The sequence below is a fragment of the Alnus glutinosa genome, chromosome 3 (assembly GCF_958979055.1).
Source record: "Alnus glutinosa chromosome 3, dhAlnGlut1.1, whole genome shotgun sequence".
Classification (NCBI taxonomy): domain Eukaryota; kingdom Viridiplantae; phylum Streptophyta; class Magnoliopsida; order Fagales; family Betulaceae; genus Alnus; species Alnus glutinosa.
The window spans coordinates 1,874,537-1,891,031 of record NC_084888.1 but is presented as its reverse complement, the minus strand read 5'-3'; the positions used below and the strand labels follow the sequence as shown (position 1 = coordinate 1,891,031).

At 37.8% G+C, this 16,495-nt stretch overlaps 1 protein-coding gene across 6 annotated transcripts; it reads left to right on the top strand.

Annotated features, from left to right (window-relative positions):
- Positions 1-593: 593 nt before the first annotated feature.
- Positions 594-16,418, top strand: LOC133862427 (histone-lysine N-methyltransferase SUVR5). 6 transcript variants are annotated; one of them, XM_062298244.1, is made up of 15 exons: positions 594-967; positions 2,117-2,197; positions 3,963-4,050; positions 4,159-4,678; positions 5,297-5,599; positions 5,732-5,842; positions 7,767-7,877; positions 8,328-11,138; positions 11,515-11,676; positions 14,154-14,270; positions 14,337-14,440; positions 14,517-14,654; positions 15,421-15,508; positions 15,867-16,104; positions 16,210-16,418. In XM_062298244.1, the coding sequence occupies exons 4-14, from the start codon at positions 4,229-4,231 to the stop codon at positions 15,972-15,974; spliced, it is 4,503 nt and encodes a 1,500-aa protein (XP_062154228.1). In that variant the 5' UTR covers positions 594-967; positions 2,117-2,197; positions 3,963-4,050; positions 4,159-4,228; the 3' UTR covers positions 15,975-16,104; positions 16,210-16,418. The 6 variants fall into 6 exon arrangements, with proteins under 6 accessions (XP_062154228.1, XP_062154225.1, XP_062154226.1 ...); XM_062298241.1 differs by lacking the exon at positions 2,117-2,197; XM_062298242.1 differs by lacking the exon at positions 2,117-2,197 and having other exon boundaries at positions 4,145-4,678.
- The last annotated feature ends 77 nt before the right edge of the window (positions 16,419-16,495 follow it).

The following is a 16,495-nucleotide window of genomic DNA, read 5'->3' as shown; positions in this document are numbered from 1 at the left end:
AATTATTCATTTTATTTTTAATTTAAAATTGATGCATCTAATGATGTATATACAAAGCGTTGAGTCAATGAAAAAACTGCTTCGTGCAATTTTTAGTAACATCTTCTATGGTGAGCATAATCCAAGCAATTTATGAATATAATTGTACATTAATTAGTTAAACATCATTCCTCAAAAGATAAGTTCTTCTTTAAATTGTTCTTTTAACTCCGCTTATTAAATTAACATTCGTCCTCCAAATCATATAATCCTTAATCTAATTTAAGAACAAATATCAATTAAATAGACGGAATTAAAAAAAATTGTCTACTCTGATTAAAGAGAAAACTCCAACGGCAGAATGGGTCACTGAATCGACTGTGTCTGTGTCAACAAACAGCAGTACCGTACCGTGTGATGTTGAACTTTATCAAAGGCCACTTCTTTCGGTGGACTTCCACATGTACCCCCAAATCCCAAATCCCCCAATTCGCATCTCGATGCCTACTCTAAAGTCTAAACCAGTGGCCCTAAAAACCATACTCGTAGCTCAAACAAAAAAAAAAAAAAAAAAACCCCACATTTTTAGACCCATCACGCCACGTTACCGAAACAGCCTATAGAAGCGCGCTTCGCAATCCCCGAGCGTGGGGGGTTCCTCTTCCTCATTAACCCAGCCAGACTCTCTCCTCGTTATAATTAGGTCATCTCTCTGTACCAGATTAGAGTCATTAGACCCAGACCACTGCTTTGTACCCTCACACGTCGTCTTTGTTCTCTAAATATCCCGCACCAAATTTAATTTGGGGTTTTTCATTTTGGTGACAAAAGGCACATCTATGACTAGGGATATCGTGTGTGAGAGAGATTGACAGACGGGGCATATAGCAGAAAATAAAAAGGCACACAAAAATTTCACCACCCCCCCACATTGCCTGTGGCTTCCGTGCAAAACCAACCCACAACCCAACCTTACACACTATTAAAGGTAACATTACCCACTTCCCACCTCTCCAATTTTTCTCAGTATCTGTTATAGTTTCGCTTAGGGCATGTCATGTTTGTATGTATGTGTGTGTGAGTATTGCATATGTTACATCTCACAGTCAATGTTTTTTTGTGACCTAGATAGGTCAGGGCCCGAAAATTATTCAGCAATAGCAAACAAAAGACAAACTTTATGGGAAAGGGGCACCAACCCCTCTTCGATCCCACATTCCAATTAGGGATTTTTGGGACATTGATTGCGTTATATTTGCTACATGACTTATTGTGATTATGGGTTATTCTTGTTGATTTGGACGGACCTTTTCATGTGTGCATGTTGACGATCTAGATAAAGGATGGTAATTGTAGGGTTTTGAAGCGTTTTTTGTTGATGGGTAATGGCAAATTAGGGATTTTAGCTGAAACGAGTCACTGAAATTCACCGGCTGATGTTGTTCCTGGTGGGTTTGTAATTCTTGTGGGCGACGCGTGCTAGTGTAAAAGAATTTGTTGGTCACAGTTTGTGCACTTAGGTGGGGTTGTGATCTTTTTTGAAGAATTCGCACTGTTAGTCGTATATACAAACGTCTTTTTTTTATTTTTTATTTTTATTTTTTTTTACTGTTGATTTGTCAGATGGGTTTTTGATGCACATGTTGGCTATTTGGGTTTCTGCCATGAGGAGGACCTCCATAATGTTTAATCAATTGGGTTGTCATTTATCAATAATTAAATTGATTGCTTTTGGCTAAACCAATTCTCTGTTTTAAGTATTTTTTAGACACAGAGAGAGAGAGAGAGAGAGAAAATGAATTCTAGTAGAGGCCCTAGAAGGGGTAAGGTTTTCGAGAAACTAATTATGAATGTATAAACTAGCTTCGAGCTTCGTGGTATAAAAATATAAGGGCAAGTATTTTTCAGGATGCATAATTCTAATTGCATGTGTTAGATTATGTTTAAAATATACAATTAATAAATTTCATATATAGAGCTAATGGATATTTTCTTCCTTGTTTGGGTGATTCAGTGAGACTGTATGAGTACACCTTTATGTTCCTCGAGTAAAATGACAGTATAATATTTTCCTAATTTATTCTTTTTTTTTTTTTTTTTTTTTTGTCACTTCCCCCCCTTTCCCCCTTCAAATTAGGACCATTGGATGATGCAGAGAAGCCAATGAAAATGTGATCGAAAGATACTATTTTTGTGGTTACTATAAATTTTTGATCAGGTTATTGTTAACCTTTGGATTAACAACCATAATAATTTAGGCACAATTACTAAGCATTTAATTTTTATGGGTTTTCGTTTAATGAATAATTATATACATGTAATTCTTCTCTTTATATGGTGTTGCCATGGTAACAGTGGTACAGAGATAATGAACCAGAAACATAGTTGGTTTGGTTTGTTTCAATGGAGGTGGAGGTGGAGGTTATATGTTAAGAAAAATAACCTTTAGCTTGCAATCTTAAGTTTTTGGGTTCACATGTCGACTTACTTTTACTTAGACCCTGGAATGTCCAAGCGGGTTTACTGACTTGGGAATTAGAATCACTACTCTAAACCAGGAATAATTTGGAATTTGGTAATTAATTTATAAATATTGTGGCTGTAGCTTGAAATAACAAGGTCTGGTAAGAAATTTGAGAACGACAGGGGAAGAATAAAATTAAGAATGGACTTAGCAAGATTGTTCTTTCAAGAATGGTATTGATAAATATTCTTAATTTTATTGCTGTAAAAATTGTTTTAATTTTTATGGTGCATGTGGCAGTTTGAACTAATTTTGGCTTTGTATGTGGTAATATGGTGAGGCATCTTAATTGTCCGATGTCAAATCATGATTTTACGACTTGACCTCTTGATTTAATCCAGTTTGAAGCCAAATTTCTTCCCTTGTTTCGTTTTTACTTATATAAAAAAAAATTAATCCAGCCTCATAAATTTTCTTTAGGCAGAAGTGTCTGTATAACAGTTTATGAATTGACCATGTGAGTTGTGCTTGACAACCGTTGTATAAGTTATGTATCATTCGGGCAAAAGAAATTGATCATGGCGTCTTACTTGAAAGCACTTTATCCAAATGTTCATTTAAACTTGTTGCATAGAGCATAATCAAGGACCATTGTCACTTTAGGCATGATGCTTCATAGTTTCAAAGGTTATGAAAATCTTGGTACAAGTACCCAAATACTGGGAAGCAACTGGTGTATTTCTTGAAATAGTTAGTTAGTTGCATGGTTTCTTTGCTTCCGTGCTGCTAATTTTCTGTCATGGGAACGGCATTTGAGCTCAACTTTAGATTGGAATTTCAAAAATACATTATCATGTTTTTTCAATTCAACTTTATCAGGTCTTCAGCAGTGTTGGAGGGCAGAGAGAATGTGGGGGCACGGCGCCTCCCCAACCCCTGCCCTCTCCCTCTTTCTTTCTTTCTCTCTCTAACCAAAAGCTCTCCAAATTCTCAAAGTTAATTCAGATCTATTTTTATACAACGGCCATTTTGCAATAAGTTTTGTCGAATTCAATTATGTGTCTTATCAATAATCGTTAATTGTTTTTTGATAATTAAAGAAAATCACAGTGTCCTTTGTTGAATAAAGGACACTTTGACTTTGTGCTGTGATTTTCAAATAGACTTTCGAAAATATGTCACGAGTCAAGAATTAGATGAAAGGTTGCTCAAACAAGCTAGGGGGAATGGGGAGGAGATCTCTAATATGTGCTTTGGGCTTGAAAGATGGTGCACATCTAGTTGGTATCCTCCATTTGCTTTCCTCTTTACCCCCTGAAATTTCTCATCCCTTAATCTGTGGAAACATATGTTTCGGCACGGTTGGCATGCTTGGTTGATAACATACACATTATGTCTCTGCTACTTTGACAGAAGTGATCTCCAACTGCACCATGGATTATTGCATATATTGTCAGTCCAAGTAAGGCCACATTGGTTTTCCAGTACTGATGTCTAAGAACTTTTCTCTTCTTGACAGATTTGTTGATATCACTTTACACATATACAGACCTCTCACAGTGATCCTCATTCTTCTTCTTCTTCTTTTTCCCCCTTTCAGTTAGGAGGTATGCTCCGAATTTAGGTTTAGCTTTGTCCTTCACTTATATATTCGTTGGTATACTTTAGATCTCATTTGTCTGACTCTTTCATGGGGTTGAGCTTTGTTTGACCAGAGAGGTGAGTTGGGGAATAGCCAGTGACATCATAAGCATCATATGGCATTATAAATTTCAGTCTAAAATCATGGAAGTGCTTCCTTGTTCTGGTGTTAAATATGTTGGAGAAGCTGATTGCCCTCAACCGAGTTCAGGAACGGCTTTTACTTACGATGGTGAATCTAATAACCTTGAACATGGAAAACAAGATCAATTGGCAGATGGTAGACTTGATGACTTATTACTAACCGTGGATGGGCCTCAAATAGAAAAACAAGGTGAAGTTCAAGAGACAGTTGATGAATTACCTACTTCAGAAGGCCACTGCAGTGGGGCTTCATATTGTGGTTCCCATGATTTTGAAGACGATGACGTAAATACACAGAGTTATTGCACAGAGCCTTGCATGGTCTCAGAGAATTCTCATATAATTGTGGATACCATTGAAGGTGAATTGCCAAACAACAGGGAGGAGGAGTCTTCTCTTTCAGAGCCCACGTGGCTCGAAGGGGATGAATCAGTGGCACTGTGGGTCAAGGTAACTGCTAATTTCTTTTGCTTTCAAAATTTTACATAAAAAATTTATCTTTTGTGCATCTTATGGTATTTGTTCCAAGTTATATTTTGCAGACATGAACTTACTTTTTCTAGGAGGTTTGCTTACTGTATGCTGTCTTTTCTTTCTTGAGGCTCACTTTATACAACTGTGTGTGTTGAGAAATTATGGGGAATTGGAAGAGTTAAAACTGATAAATTAACCCCTCCTTTGTGGCCCCCATTCCCATCCTTTCTCAACCTAAAAAATAAATAGACTAAGCCAACTCAGCCTGTTGGAATTTTCAGTGTTCAGTGTTCTGCTCTCTTGGTGGTTTCATTCGATTTTTCTAAAACAAATTGAACATGTAGTCTCATGGCTAGATACTGCCAGTCCACTCCTATGTGAGCCCTCTGTGCTCTTAATGTATCTTTTCTCCCCACCAATCATCTATTTGGGGATATGCCTGAAATTTTGGCTCATTGAGGTTCCAGGTCCTCGTTATTATCTAAAATTTTGTTCTCTGTTCTCTATTTTCTAGTTTTCTTATGTGCCATAATAAGATGATAAAACTTGCTAATATTGTCTCATTTCTACACTTCAATATTTTTCCAAGTGTAGTGGAGAGGGACATGGCAGGCAGGAATCAGATGTTCGAGGGCTGACTGGCCATTGTCTACTTTGAAAGCAAAACCGACACATGATAGGAAGAAATATATTGTGGTGTTTTTTCCGCGCACAAGGAATTATTCTTGGGCAGATATGCTTCTTGTCCGTTCAATCAATGAATTTCCACAGCCTATTGCATATAAGACACATAAAGTAGGATTAAAAATGGTTAAAGATTTAAGTGTTGCACGCCGGTTTATAATGCAAAAGCTAGCAGTTGGCATGCTGAATATTGTTGACCAATTTCATGCTGAGGTATGTGATTTGGTGCTCATATTTTATCATAGTTTTTATTTTATTTGATAGAAACTTTTGCTTTTCTTCTGCTCATAGACTTCATTTTCTTGCATGGTCATTCTTATTGGAGATCTGCTCAAACTTGTGTAGGCTTTGATGGAGACTGCTCGTGATGTGATGGTTTGGAAGGAGTTTGCTATGGAGGCTTCACGTTGTAATGGTTATTCTGAACTTGGAAGAATGCTTCTGAAGCTGCAGAAGGTAAACTCCGTACTTGTTGATAGTCTAGGAAGTAGGATTAAAGTCTGTCAATTTCTATAACTCTAATATGAGTTAAGCTGGGATCCACCATCCAATGCCTTGTCATCCAGATTAATTTTGCACATATAGATAAATAGTGAGTATAATTTTTCTTGAAATCAAAATCCGACACTCCCTTCGTCCCAAAGTAAGCGTTGTTAAGTTATTTTTTATGGATGTTCCAAAATAAGTGTCCAAATTCCAGAGTGGAAGTGCTTAATTCCCCCCTCGCCCCCCTCTCTATAGATTACCCTTATCAATTTGAAAAAACAAACAAGATTCTCATTTGAAGTTGTGCCCACCTCTAATAATCATACCATTTACTATGAAGACATGTATTTTGGTATAACATGAGTATTAATAAAATAAAGGGACCCCTCCAATATGAAACCAAATAGGCGAATAGATAAATGTGACCTGCCAAAGAATTTCCTCACCAAAAGAAGCTAATATCAAGTTGAAATCTACATGAGCTCTTTTTTAAAACCTCAAATATTTTTTTTTTGATAAATAATGTTATATCATTAAAAAGAGTAGATGGGCGCAACCTTAGTACACATGAAGTATATAAAAGTGCCCCTAAAAAGAGGATACATAAGAGCATGAAATTAAAAAATCTGCAAAAGTAACACGACTCGGGCTATGATGAGCCGAGACCCATACAAATAAAGTATTAAGCATGTTTCGACGCAGCTCCAAAACCTCAAATATATTTTAAGAACTTGTATCATCTTCTTCCTATTGATTTAGAATGTATCTGGAATGTTTGTTCTCCACTTCTTTTTCTTGTCTTAAATTCCATCTCATTCGGTAAGTAGAATGACGAGGCATAATGTGTGACTATCTGAAGCATACTTGGTATTTATTTCATTTAGTGAGTATGTGAAATCTCAGAGAGTTTTGTGATTCATCGGTTTGCCGTGTATGTTTTGTTTCAAATTATGATCTATAGTTCTATTATTTGCAACCCACATCTCATATTGCACTTCTTAGAAATTCATATCTGTTAACATTTTCACGTGCCTCTATCTTTCACTGCTCTAGATTCTCATATGCATCTAGAAAAATTATCTATCTGGAACTTGAGTACTTGTGCAAGTTCAAATGCTGGTTTTGGTGAGTGGTGGAGACAAATTTTAAGGATGCAGCGAGATCTACTCATTGTGCGATGTTGTCATGCTTGCCTTGATGTTGTTGCTGAGTTCTGGCCATGTCCCTGGAGCTGCCACTGAAATGAATCTGTCATGGTTTTTATTGATGTTATGGATGGTGTTCCAGTTATGACCTGTGTGCTGCTGTTGGAGATTTTGGAGCAAAGCATGGCATTGCCTTTAGTGGCTATTTCAAAGTCGCATTTTTGAAATCTTTGTCTTACAGCTTATTACGCCTTTTTTTTTCTCTCTCCTGATTTACGTAGCGGATAATATGTTGTAAGCCAGTATTTGGAGTGAAATCTGTACTTTTCACCCTAATGTAGTTATTTTAATAATTCCTTATTCATCTTTAGAGCTATGGTATCTGTTTTACATCTTCTTCTTCCCCCCCCAACTTTTTTTTTTTTTTTTTTTCACCCTATTTTGCAACAACCACTTCCCTGAGCATTTTCTTCAACTATGCTTTTCTTCCTAGAGAAGTCATGAATCATGATCTGATTAGGTTCATTGTTGATGTTAGCATCTCTGACACAATTGGATGTTGAGTGATACTCTATTATGTTTTTTGCTTGGAGTGAAGGATTTCCATGTATAGGGCCTATCATGTGCTCAAGTCATGTTGTTCGCTTATTATAAAATGCAACCTTTTTGATCTTGTTCTTGATACATAGAGGTCTTTCCCTTTACTTCTTTTGGTTGACAATGAAGAATGCTGCTTATTTCCTGAACAGATGATACTTCAGCGTTATATAAACTCAGACTGGCTACATCATTCTTTTCACTCTTGGACACAAAGATGTCAGAATGCGCAGAGTGCTGAATCCATTGAAATGCTGAAGGAGGTGTGTAATATACTTTGCTTTTGTGATCATGTTATACAATTTTAGATTGTTCAAGGTACTCATCATCCTTACCTGTTCAACTTCACCTTGAAGTTTCAGTCTTGTACTATATCATGTGTTTCAGAGGAAGACAAAAAATTGAAATCTTTGCTTGGTATTTGTTTTCCTTTTGAATTGAGAGAGCTGGTTCACCTTTCTTCAGAGTGGACAATATCAAAGAATTTGTTCTTTGAAGATTGGAGCTAGTTGATGAAGGCCACTATTTATATGGGTCCAATCAATTATTGCTCCTCTTCTCCCCCTACCTAGTAGACATTGAATGAAGATACCATAACCAGCTTACTTCTCACACATGTGACCATAAATGGACCCATATGGTCTTGAGATAATTTAAAATTGGACCATTTCCTCAGAATTTTGGCTGATGCTTTCTTCCTTTCTTTGCTTCAGGAATTGTTTGATTCTATTTTGTGGAATGCAGTCAACTCTCTCTGGGATTCGCCGGTACAGCCCACATTGGGTTCTGAGTGGAAAACCTGGAAGCATGAAGTCATGAAATGGTTTTCGACATCTCATCCAATATCCAGTGGTGGAGACTTGCAGCAGCAGACCAGTGATGATCTCTTGACCACAAGTCTTCAACTTAGTAGGAAGAGGCCAAAGCTTGAAGTTCGTCGTGCAGAGGCGCATGCTTCCCAGGTGGAAACAATTGGATCTGGTCAGGCAATAACGCTTGAGATTGACTCTGCATATTTTAATGGTCGAGACACTGTAACTGCTGCTACATCAGCATTGGAACCCTGTAAAGAGGATGATATAAAGGAGGTAGCTACTCCTACAGATACACCTACTCGTGTGCCTGATAAATGGGACGACATTGTAGTTGAACCAGGAAATTCAGAGTTAATTGAAGCCGAAGATGTCGAATTGACACCTGCGAATGAAGTCGGTGCTACAATATCCTTAGAACCTGGGAGTAAGAATCGACAATGTATAGCTTTTATTGAAGCTAAGGGAAGGCAATGTGTGAGGTGGGCAAACGATGGTGATGTTTACTGTTGTGTGCATTTGTCTTCTCGTTTCATAGGTAGCTCTGCTAAACCAGAACGAACTCTCTCTGTTGGTACACCGATGTGTGAAGGTACCACTGTTCTTGGTACTAGATGTAAGCATCGGTCTTTATATGGCTCCTCATTCTGTAAGAAACACAGACCTCAAAATGAAACAAAAGGGACGTCAAATTTTCCTGAGACACTTAAGAGAAAGCATGAGGAGAACCTTCCCAGTTCAGAAACCACAGAATGCAAAGAAATAGTATATATGGGAGAAGTTGAAAGTCCCCTCCATGTGGATCCAGTCTCAGTTGCGGTTGATGCCTTCCATGGAAGGACCAGCTTAACTGAAAAGCCTGAGCATCCTGGCAAGGATTGTAACTGCATAGAGGAGCTGCACTGTGTATGCTACTACCTACACGGTAATCTCAACCCGTGTCTGGAAAGTCCAAAGCGCCATTCATTATACTGTGAAAAACACCTTCCAAGCTGGCTTAAACGTGCAAGGAATGGTAAGAATAGAATTATTTCAAAAGAAGTATTCATAGATCTTTTGAGGAATTGTTGCTCACAGGAGCAAAGGTTGCGATTACATCAAGCATGTGAGCTTTTCTACAAGCTATTTAAAAGTATTTTATCCCTGAGGAACCCAGTGCCTAAGGAGGTTCAATTTCAGTGGGCCATATCTGAAGCCTCTAAAGATTTTGGTGTTGGCGAATTCTTTACAAAGTTGGTATGCACTGAGAAAGAGAGGCTCAGAAGGATTTGGGGCTTCAATGCTGATGAAGTTGCCCAACTTTCCTCCTCTGTCATGGAAGAACCAGCGTTGTTACCAATGGCAGTTGATGGTAGTCATGACGATGAAAATACTATTAGGTGCAAATACTGTTCAGAGGAGTTTCTTGATGATGAGGCACTTGGTGGCCACTGGATGGACATTCATAAAAAGGAAGCACAATGGCTGTTCAGAGGATATGCTTGTGCCATCTGCCTTGATTCTTTTACTAATAAGAAAGTCCTGGAAACCCATGTGCAAGAGAGACACCATGTGCAATTTGTAGAACAATGCATGCTTCTTCAGTGTATTCCTTGTGGCAGCCATTTTGGGAATACTGATGAGTTATGGTTACACGTGCTTTCAGTTCATCCTGTTGATTTCAGGCTGTCAAAAGCTGGTCAACAGCACAATCTATCTGCTGGTGAGGATTCTCCTCAGAAACTTGAGCTCTGCAATACAGCTCCTGTGGAAAACAACTCTGCTAATTTAGGTGGTTTCAGAAAGCTTATTTGCAGGTTTTGTGGGTTGAAGTTTGATTTACTACCTGATCTTGGCCGCCACCATCAAGCTGCTCATATGGGGCCAAGTTTAGTGAGCTCTCGCCCTTCAAAGAGGGGAATACGTTATTATGCTTACAGATTAAAATCTGGAAGACTCAGCCGTCCTAGAAATAAAAAAGGTCTGGCAGCAGCATCATATAGGATCAGGAACAGGGCCACTGCTAGTATGAAGAGACGCATCCAGGCATCAAAGTCACTTAGCACTGTCGCAGTAAGTATACAGCCTCATGTAACTGAGGAAGCTAGTCTGGGTAGATTGACAGAATCTCTCTGCTCTGCAGTTGCGAAGATTTTGTTTTCTGAGATTCAGAAGACAAAACCTCGGCCCAACAACCTTGACATTTTATCTACCGCTCATTCTGCTTGCTGCAAGGTCAGTCTTGTAGCGTCCCTGGAGGGGAAGTATGGTGTCTTGCCTGAACATTTGTATCTGAAGGCAGCCAAGCTCTGCAGTGAGCATAACATTCGAGTTGACTGGCACCAAGAGGGGTTTATATGTCCTAAAGGTTGTAAGGCATTCAAGGACCCATACTTGCTGTCCCCGCTGTTGCCTTTTCCACATGGGTCTGTGGGGAACAGATTGGCACATCCATCAGATCCAGAAAACAATGCGTGGGAAGTGGATGAATGCCACTATATCATTGATTCACGCCATTGGGGACAGAATTCCATACAAAAGGCAGTTGTCTTGTGTGATGATATTAGCTTCGGGCAGGAACTAGTTCCTGTGGCCTGCATTGCAGATGAGGGTCTCTTGGATTCTATTCACATCCTTGCAGATAACTCTGATGGCCAAAATGTTATGCCTTGGGAGAGCTTTACTTATGTTAAGAAGCCATTGCTCGATCAATCTGTTGGTCGTGATACAGAGGTAGCTTTATCTGGAACTTAATATCCTTTGTTTAATGCTATGTAATTTGGATGCTAGATTATGTTAATATGAATTGTGGTTTCATCGTTTTATATGCATGTTATTGTTAGTTGACGTGTGAATTAGACTGAAGATGCTTATTCTATTCTCCTACCTTGGAGATACATGTTGAATGATCTGATTGTCATAGCGCCTTATGCATTCACATGCAATTTCCCTATAATCGTTTTCCTCTTCCCCTTCCACTATCCTTCTTCCTATCTGACACAAATGCACACACTAAATAGTGTTCAAAATGCAGGGTGTATGGCTGTATGCATATTTCTATAGCCTTGTTTGGTATGTGAGTTTTTTGTTTGTTTCCTTCTCTGCGCAGAGCTTACAATTGGGATGTGCCTGCCCATATTCAACATGCTATCCTGAAACATGTGATCATGTGTATCTTTTCGATAATGACTATGATGAGGCAAAAGATATCTATGGGAAACCCATGCGCGGTAGGTTCCCATATGATGACAAAGGCCGGATTGTCTTGGAGGTAATGTAATTTTATCGACCTTCAACCTCCCTTATAATCTAACCCCTTCCCCTCCCCCTCCCCCTCCTTTTAGGTTGTACTTTTTTCATTGATCAGACATGGTATTAACATGTTCCCTAGTACACCGGCTTATTTTGAAAAAACACAAATGTAGAGCTGACTCCTTATAAAGAAGTATTTATTTATTTATTTTTATTTTTATTTTTTTTGGAGAAGAGGGGCGGTTGCGCAGCCACCTCTAACTATGACAAAGGTGGTCGCGCGACCACCCCTCTCATCCCTTGAGGGTGGCCACAAGGCCACTCTAATTTTTCAAATAATAAGTTGGTTCCTACCCTTGCAAAAGTTAAGCAACTTATCTGTCAAAATATTTCTGCAAGGTGTGAAAATTATTATAAAAAGTGTTTTGTGTTTTGAGTTGTTTGTTAATGTATTTGAAGAAGTGTGTTTTTCAAACTGAAAACAGAAAATACTTGGAGAATACCTTGTCAAACATAGTCCTAGTATTTTCTTCCGTCGTTGTAGCTGGTTATTGGCTGTTCTTGTTTTAGATGGTGACTGCTGTTATTTCTGCCTTGACTATTGCTTGGCATGCAATAAATCTTGTCATTCTTTTGATTGTGTCAAGGGAAATGACATAGAAAGCATTAACTTGATTTGATGCTTGTAATCAGTAAATCTTGGGTTGGCTAAGAAAGTTTTACTATCCAAAACTATTGCTAGAATGGTATATGATGTGGTCGTTTTGTGTACCAAAATATCAATAATAAAAATAATCACTCGCAATAGGACGAATCCTTGTAGGACAGAGCTATATTGAGGGTGTTGAACCTCAAGGACTGCAGGGGTATTGTTATTAAGCTTTTCGAGATTAAATATAACTTAATTTAAAAGATGTTTGATTTGATTTTTGTTTTCTAAAAATAAATACATAGAAGTAAAAGACATAAATGTAAAGAGATTAGTGATGAGAGAAAGAATAGGAGATTGATTTTACCACTCACCGCATAACAATGGTCAATCATAAATTAACAAGGAAAGTTCATACTATGCATGATATAGGGCTCGTCTCACTCGAGTAGTCAAGAAATTACCTTTAAAGAATAAGTATAATCTATCTTCGGTTGGCACAGACCGTCCACCTAATCACTAAGATGCGGTATGACCCGTCTTTTCTAGGTATGGATTAACTACGTCTTTAATAGGATATACACAATCAATGGAATAGTATAACCCATCCTCGGTTGGTACGAACTGTCTACCTAAATTACACTAAACTAGGGTGTAATATAATCCGTCTTTCCTAGGCATGACCTATTTAACCCTCTTGATTATATATCAATTAAAACCGTTGTATAACAATTATTCACATAATCACAGAAGATATGAGTGATTGAGTTCAATCAATATAAAAGACTTTTTAAGACTTATAATGATTGAATATAAACATTAAGATCAATTCTCACATTTATACAACCATCATGCATAAAGAAAATTTCAAATTAAAATACAATTAAACCATTGTTACTTGGAAAGGGCTACATCAACACCTTATTAGGAATTTAGCCGCTCATCGTGGTGTTGGGATGGTTTCCTGCCATGTTTTTCTCCTCTTCAATTTGTTAAGCCTACAAAAAGAATTTTTTATTTAAAGTTAAGCACACCATCTCTTGAAGCTTAGGGGTCTATTTATAGAGACTATGAGAGGCCTAAAATCCATAGGAATCTAAGAAAAATCGGAACTTAGTCTCTTAGTCCAAGTAGGAGATTGAAAATTAAATCCAAGTAGGAAAAGGATTCCAAATTCTTCCAGATTTGCGGTCTTTTATTGCGGGGCGATTTTGGCATAGTAAACGTTCGAATTAGGAAAAAGTTATTTTTGACATATTTGTTGCATTTTTTATTAGCTTTCCAACTCCACCAATTTCATTACAATCCGAGATCTGAGTAGAAAGTTATGATCGAAACACTGAGACATATGTAGAATTCAAATTTGAATTTAATCCGATTTTGACTCTTATTGGAAAAATTCCGATATAATCATTCCCTTGATTTGATTAAACTTAACCACATCATATAGGTCTTCTATTATGATTTGTTAAACTTAACCATATCTTATAAGTCTTCTTAAAGTGTGCTTTAAGCCCAAAATCAATGAAATTAATTGCATGTTTATTTAAAACCTGAAAACAATAAAACTACACAAAATCAAACAAACAACAATGCTAAGTAATTAAAATATGCAAGTTAAGGGGCTTGAATGTGTAATGTTCGACGCTTATCAATATATAACCTAGACCAGGCCAAAGGTAATGATCACTAGGTTACCAACATCAGTATCTTGCTTTATGAGTTCTCATTTATGTGACAAGCAGCCCAGGGCTGTTACTCTGGCTTTTTCTTGCTTATACTTCTTTACACCTTTCCCCCCCCTTGGTAAGATTGCTAAATTTCATTTTTCTCATGAAATCCTGCAGGAAGGTTACCTTGTTTATGAGTGCAATCATATGTGCAGTTGCAGTAGAACCTGTCCAAATAGGATTTTGCAGAATGGAGTAAGAGTGAAGTTGGAAGTCTTCAAAACAGAGAAAAAGGTAGCATTTTCATTGTTGTATTGTTTTCAAGAGTCTATATTAACTTCTCTCCTTGTTGATTCTCAGGGATGGGCACTCAGGGCAGCTGAAACAATCCTGCGTGGCATGTTTGTATGTGAGTACGTTGGGGAGGTCTTAGATGAGCAGGAAGCAAACAAGAGGCGCCACAGGTTTCACATTTCTTCTGATAGGTGCTGCTTTTGTTTACTTTATGTTACATATATTAAACGGACCTTGTATTGTCAGGTATAGGAAAGAAGGTTGCAGCTATCTGTATGACATTGATGCTCATATGAATGATATGAGCAGATTGATGGAAGGACAGGTCCCATATGTGATTGATGCGACAAATTATGGCAATGTTTCACGGTTCATCAATCACAGGTGAGAAGAGTTCTTGAATGATTTTTTTTTTTTTGGTTTGCAATTTTATACCAATTTCATAAGGCTTTGGATTTAGTTTGGCCACATATGCTTCCCTCTAATCGTGCAATTGGTGGGCTACCATGTTGCTTTAAACTCAAAATTGTTTTCCTGGAAGTTGGCAAGCTAAGGTCTTAATCAAAGTCTATAATCTTGAGCTATTTTTCCATTGATACTTCTATGTAGAACAATAAATTTTGAACAGACTCGCAGTTGTTTCTCTAGTATTATGTACACATAAAAGGAGTCCAAATCCTACAGAGTAATGCTGGTCACACTTTTTCTTTTAATTGATGGCATTTGAACCCAGTCACTGTCAGCATTGTCAGCATTGCACCTACACCATCACCCTTGTCAGCATTGCACCTTTGACACTGTCGCTTACCTGCACCACCACCATCACCATGCCGCTTGTAGAGTTGCAATTTCAACTCGATTCCAATTACAAAAGAACTGGAGTAGAAATTGCAATTTGAAGCTTCACTTCCAATTCCACACGCCAATCAAACCCTTGAGGAAGTTATGGCCTAAGAAGGGTAATCAGTGGAAAGGTTTTTGTGTGCTAACTAGGGAGTTGAGGCTTTAGTGACTTGATAGTTATCAATTACAAAAAGAAAGGCTTTTTTTTTTTTCTTTTTTCTTTTTTCCGGTTCATATTTTGCATTCAGCTACTCTATGCATGTCGACCTTTCGATGTACTTATGAAATCTATTGCTGTTGGTCGTAGCTGCTCGCCAAATCTTGTGAATTACCAAGTTCTTGTGGAAAGCATGGATAGTCAGTGTGCACACATTGGTCTTTATGCAAGTCGAGATGTAAGCACTTTTCTCCCTGTTTTTCATACAATGTTTGTCCATATGCTGAAACTTGGGATGACCTGGGCAAATATGTTTTCTAATATGGTTTTCAAGATGATTGATTGCGCCTGTCTTATGGAAGAAGCTATTTTCTGTCGGCCTTTAGTTGGTTCTGTCCTGACTCTTGGCCTGCCCATTGGCCAAGATGCATTGCAAATTCGTCCTTCCTGATTCGGGTGGACATAAGTCTGTTCTATGCTTCCCCCTTGGATGATGGCACTAAATGAGAATTTATATACAACTTGTATTACCCAAATAGTGTGCTTGCAGTGGAGACTGCCCTTTTTCATATTTCCTTTTAATATTTTATGAGCAGATAGCTTTGGGCGAAGAACTGACATTCAACTATCGGTATGAGCTGCTGCCTGGAGAAGGATATCCGTGCCACTGTGGAGCTTCCAATTGCCAGGGCCGCCTTTATTAAATATTTGATCAACCCCAGCACTCTGTGCCTCCCCTTTCTGGCCAATCGGGTGCTTAAAATTTTGTTTGAGGAGAATGGGAGAAGCTGAGATGGGGAAACATCAAATCAGTTGACAACAATCTTTATTGAGGTTTTATCTAAACTTCTCATCCTGCATTTGCTATATTATATAGCGTAGAACTTTTCCCTATTATAGATTATAACCTACGCCTTTTTGTTTATACGTCTGCCCCAGGTTCTATACATGTTTCTTTGAAGAAACCGAGGACGAAGCCCCATTTTTCGTCATTTTTTTTTTTTTTTTTTTTTTTTTTTTTTTATCATTTGGCAAATTGTTTTTATTTTCCAGAGCTGAAGCTGTTCTTGCTTAGCAAATTGTAAATGGTGTTCTCAATGTTTAAAGTTCTCTTTGATAGGAAATGCGTAAATGGGTGTTGTTTTAAATTTAACTTGTAACAAAGATTAAAAGGAAGAAAATGGAAAACAAAAGAAAACACGAAACAAATGCTTAAAACAGATCT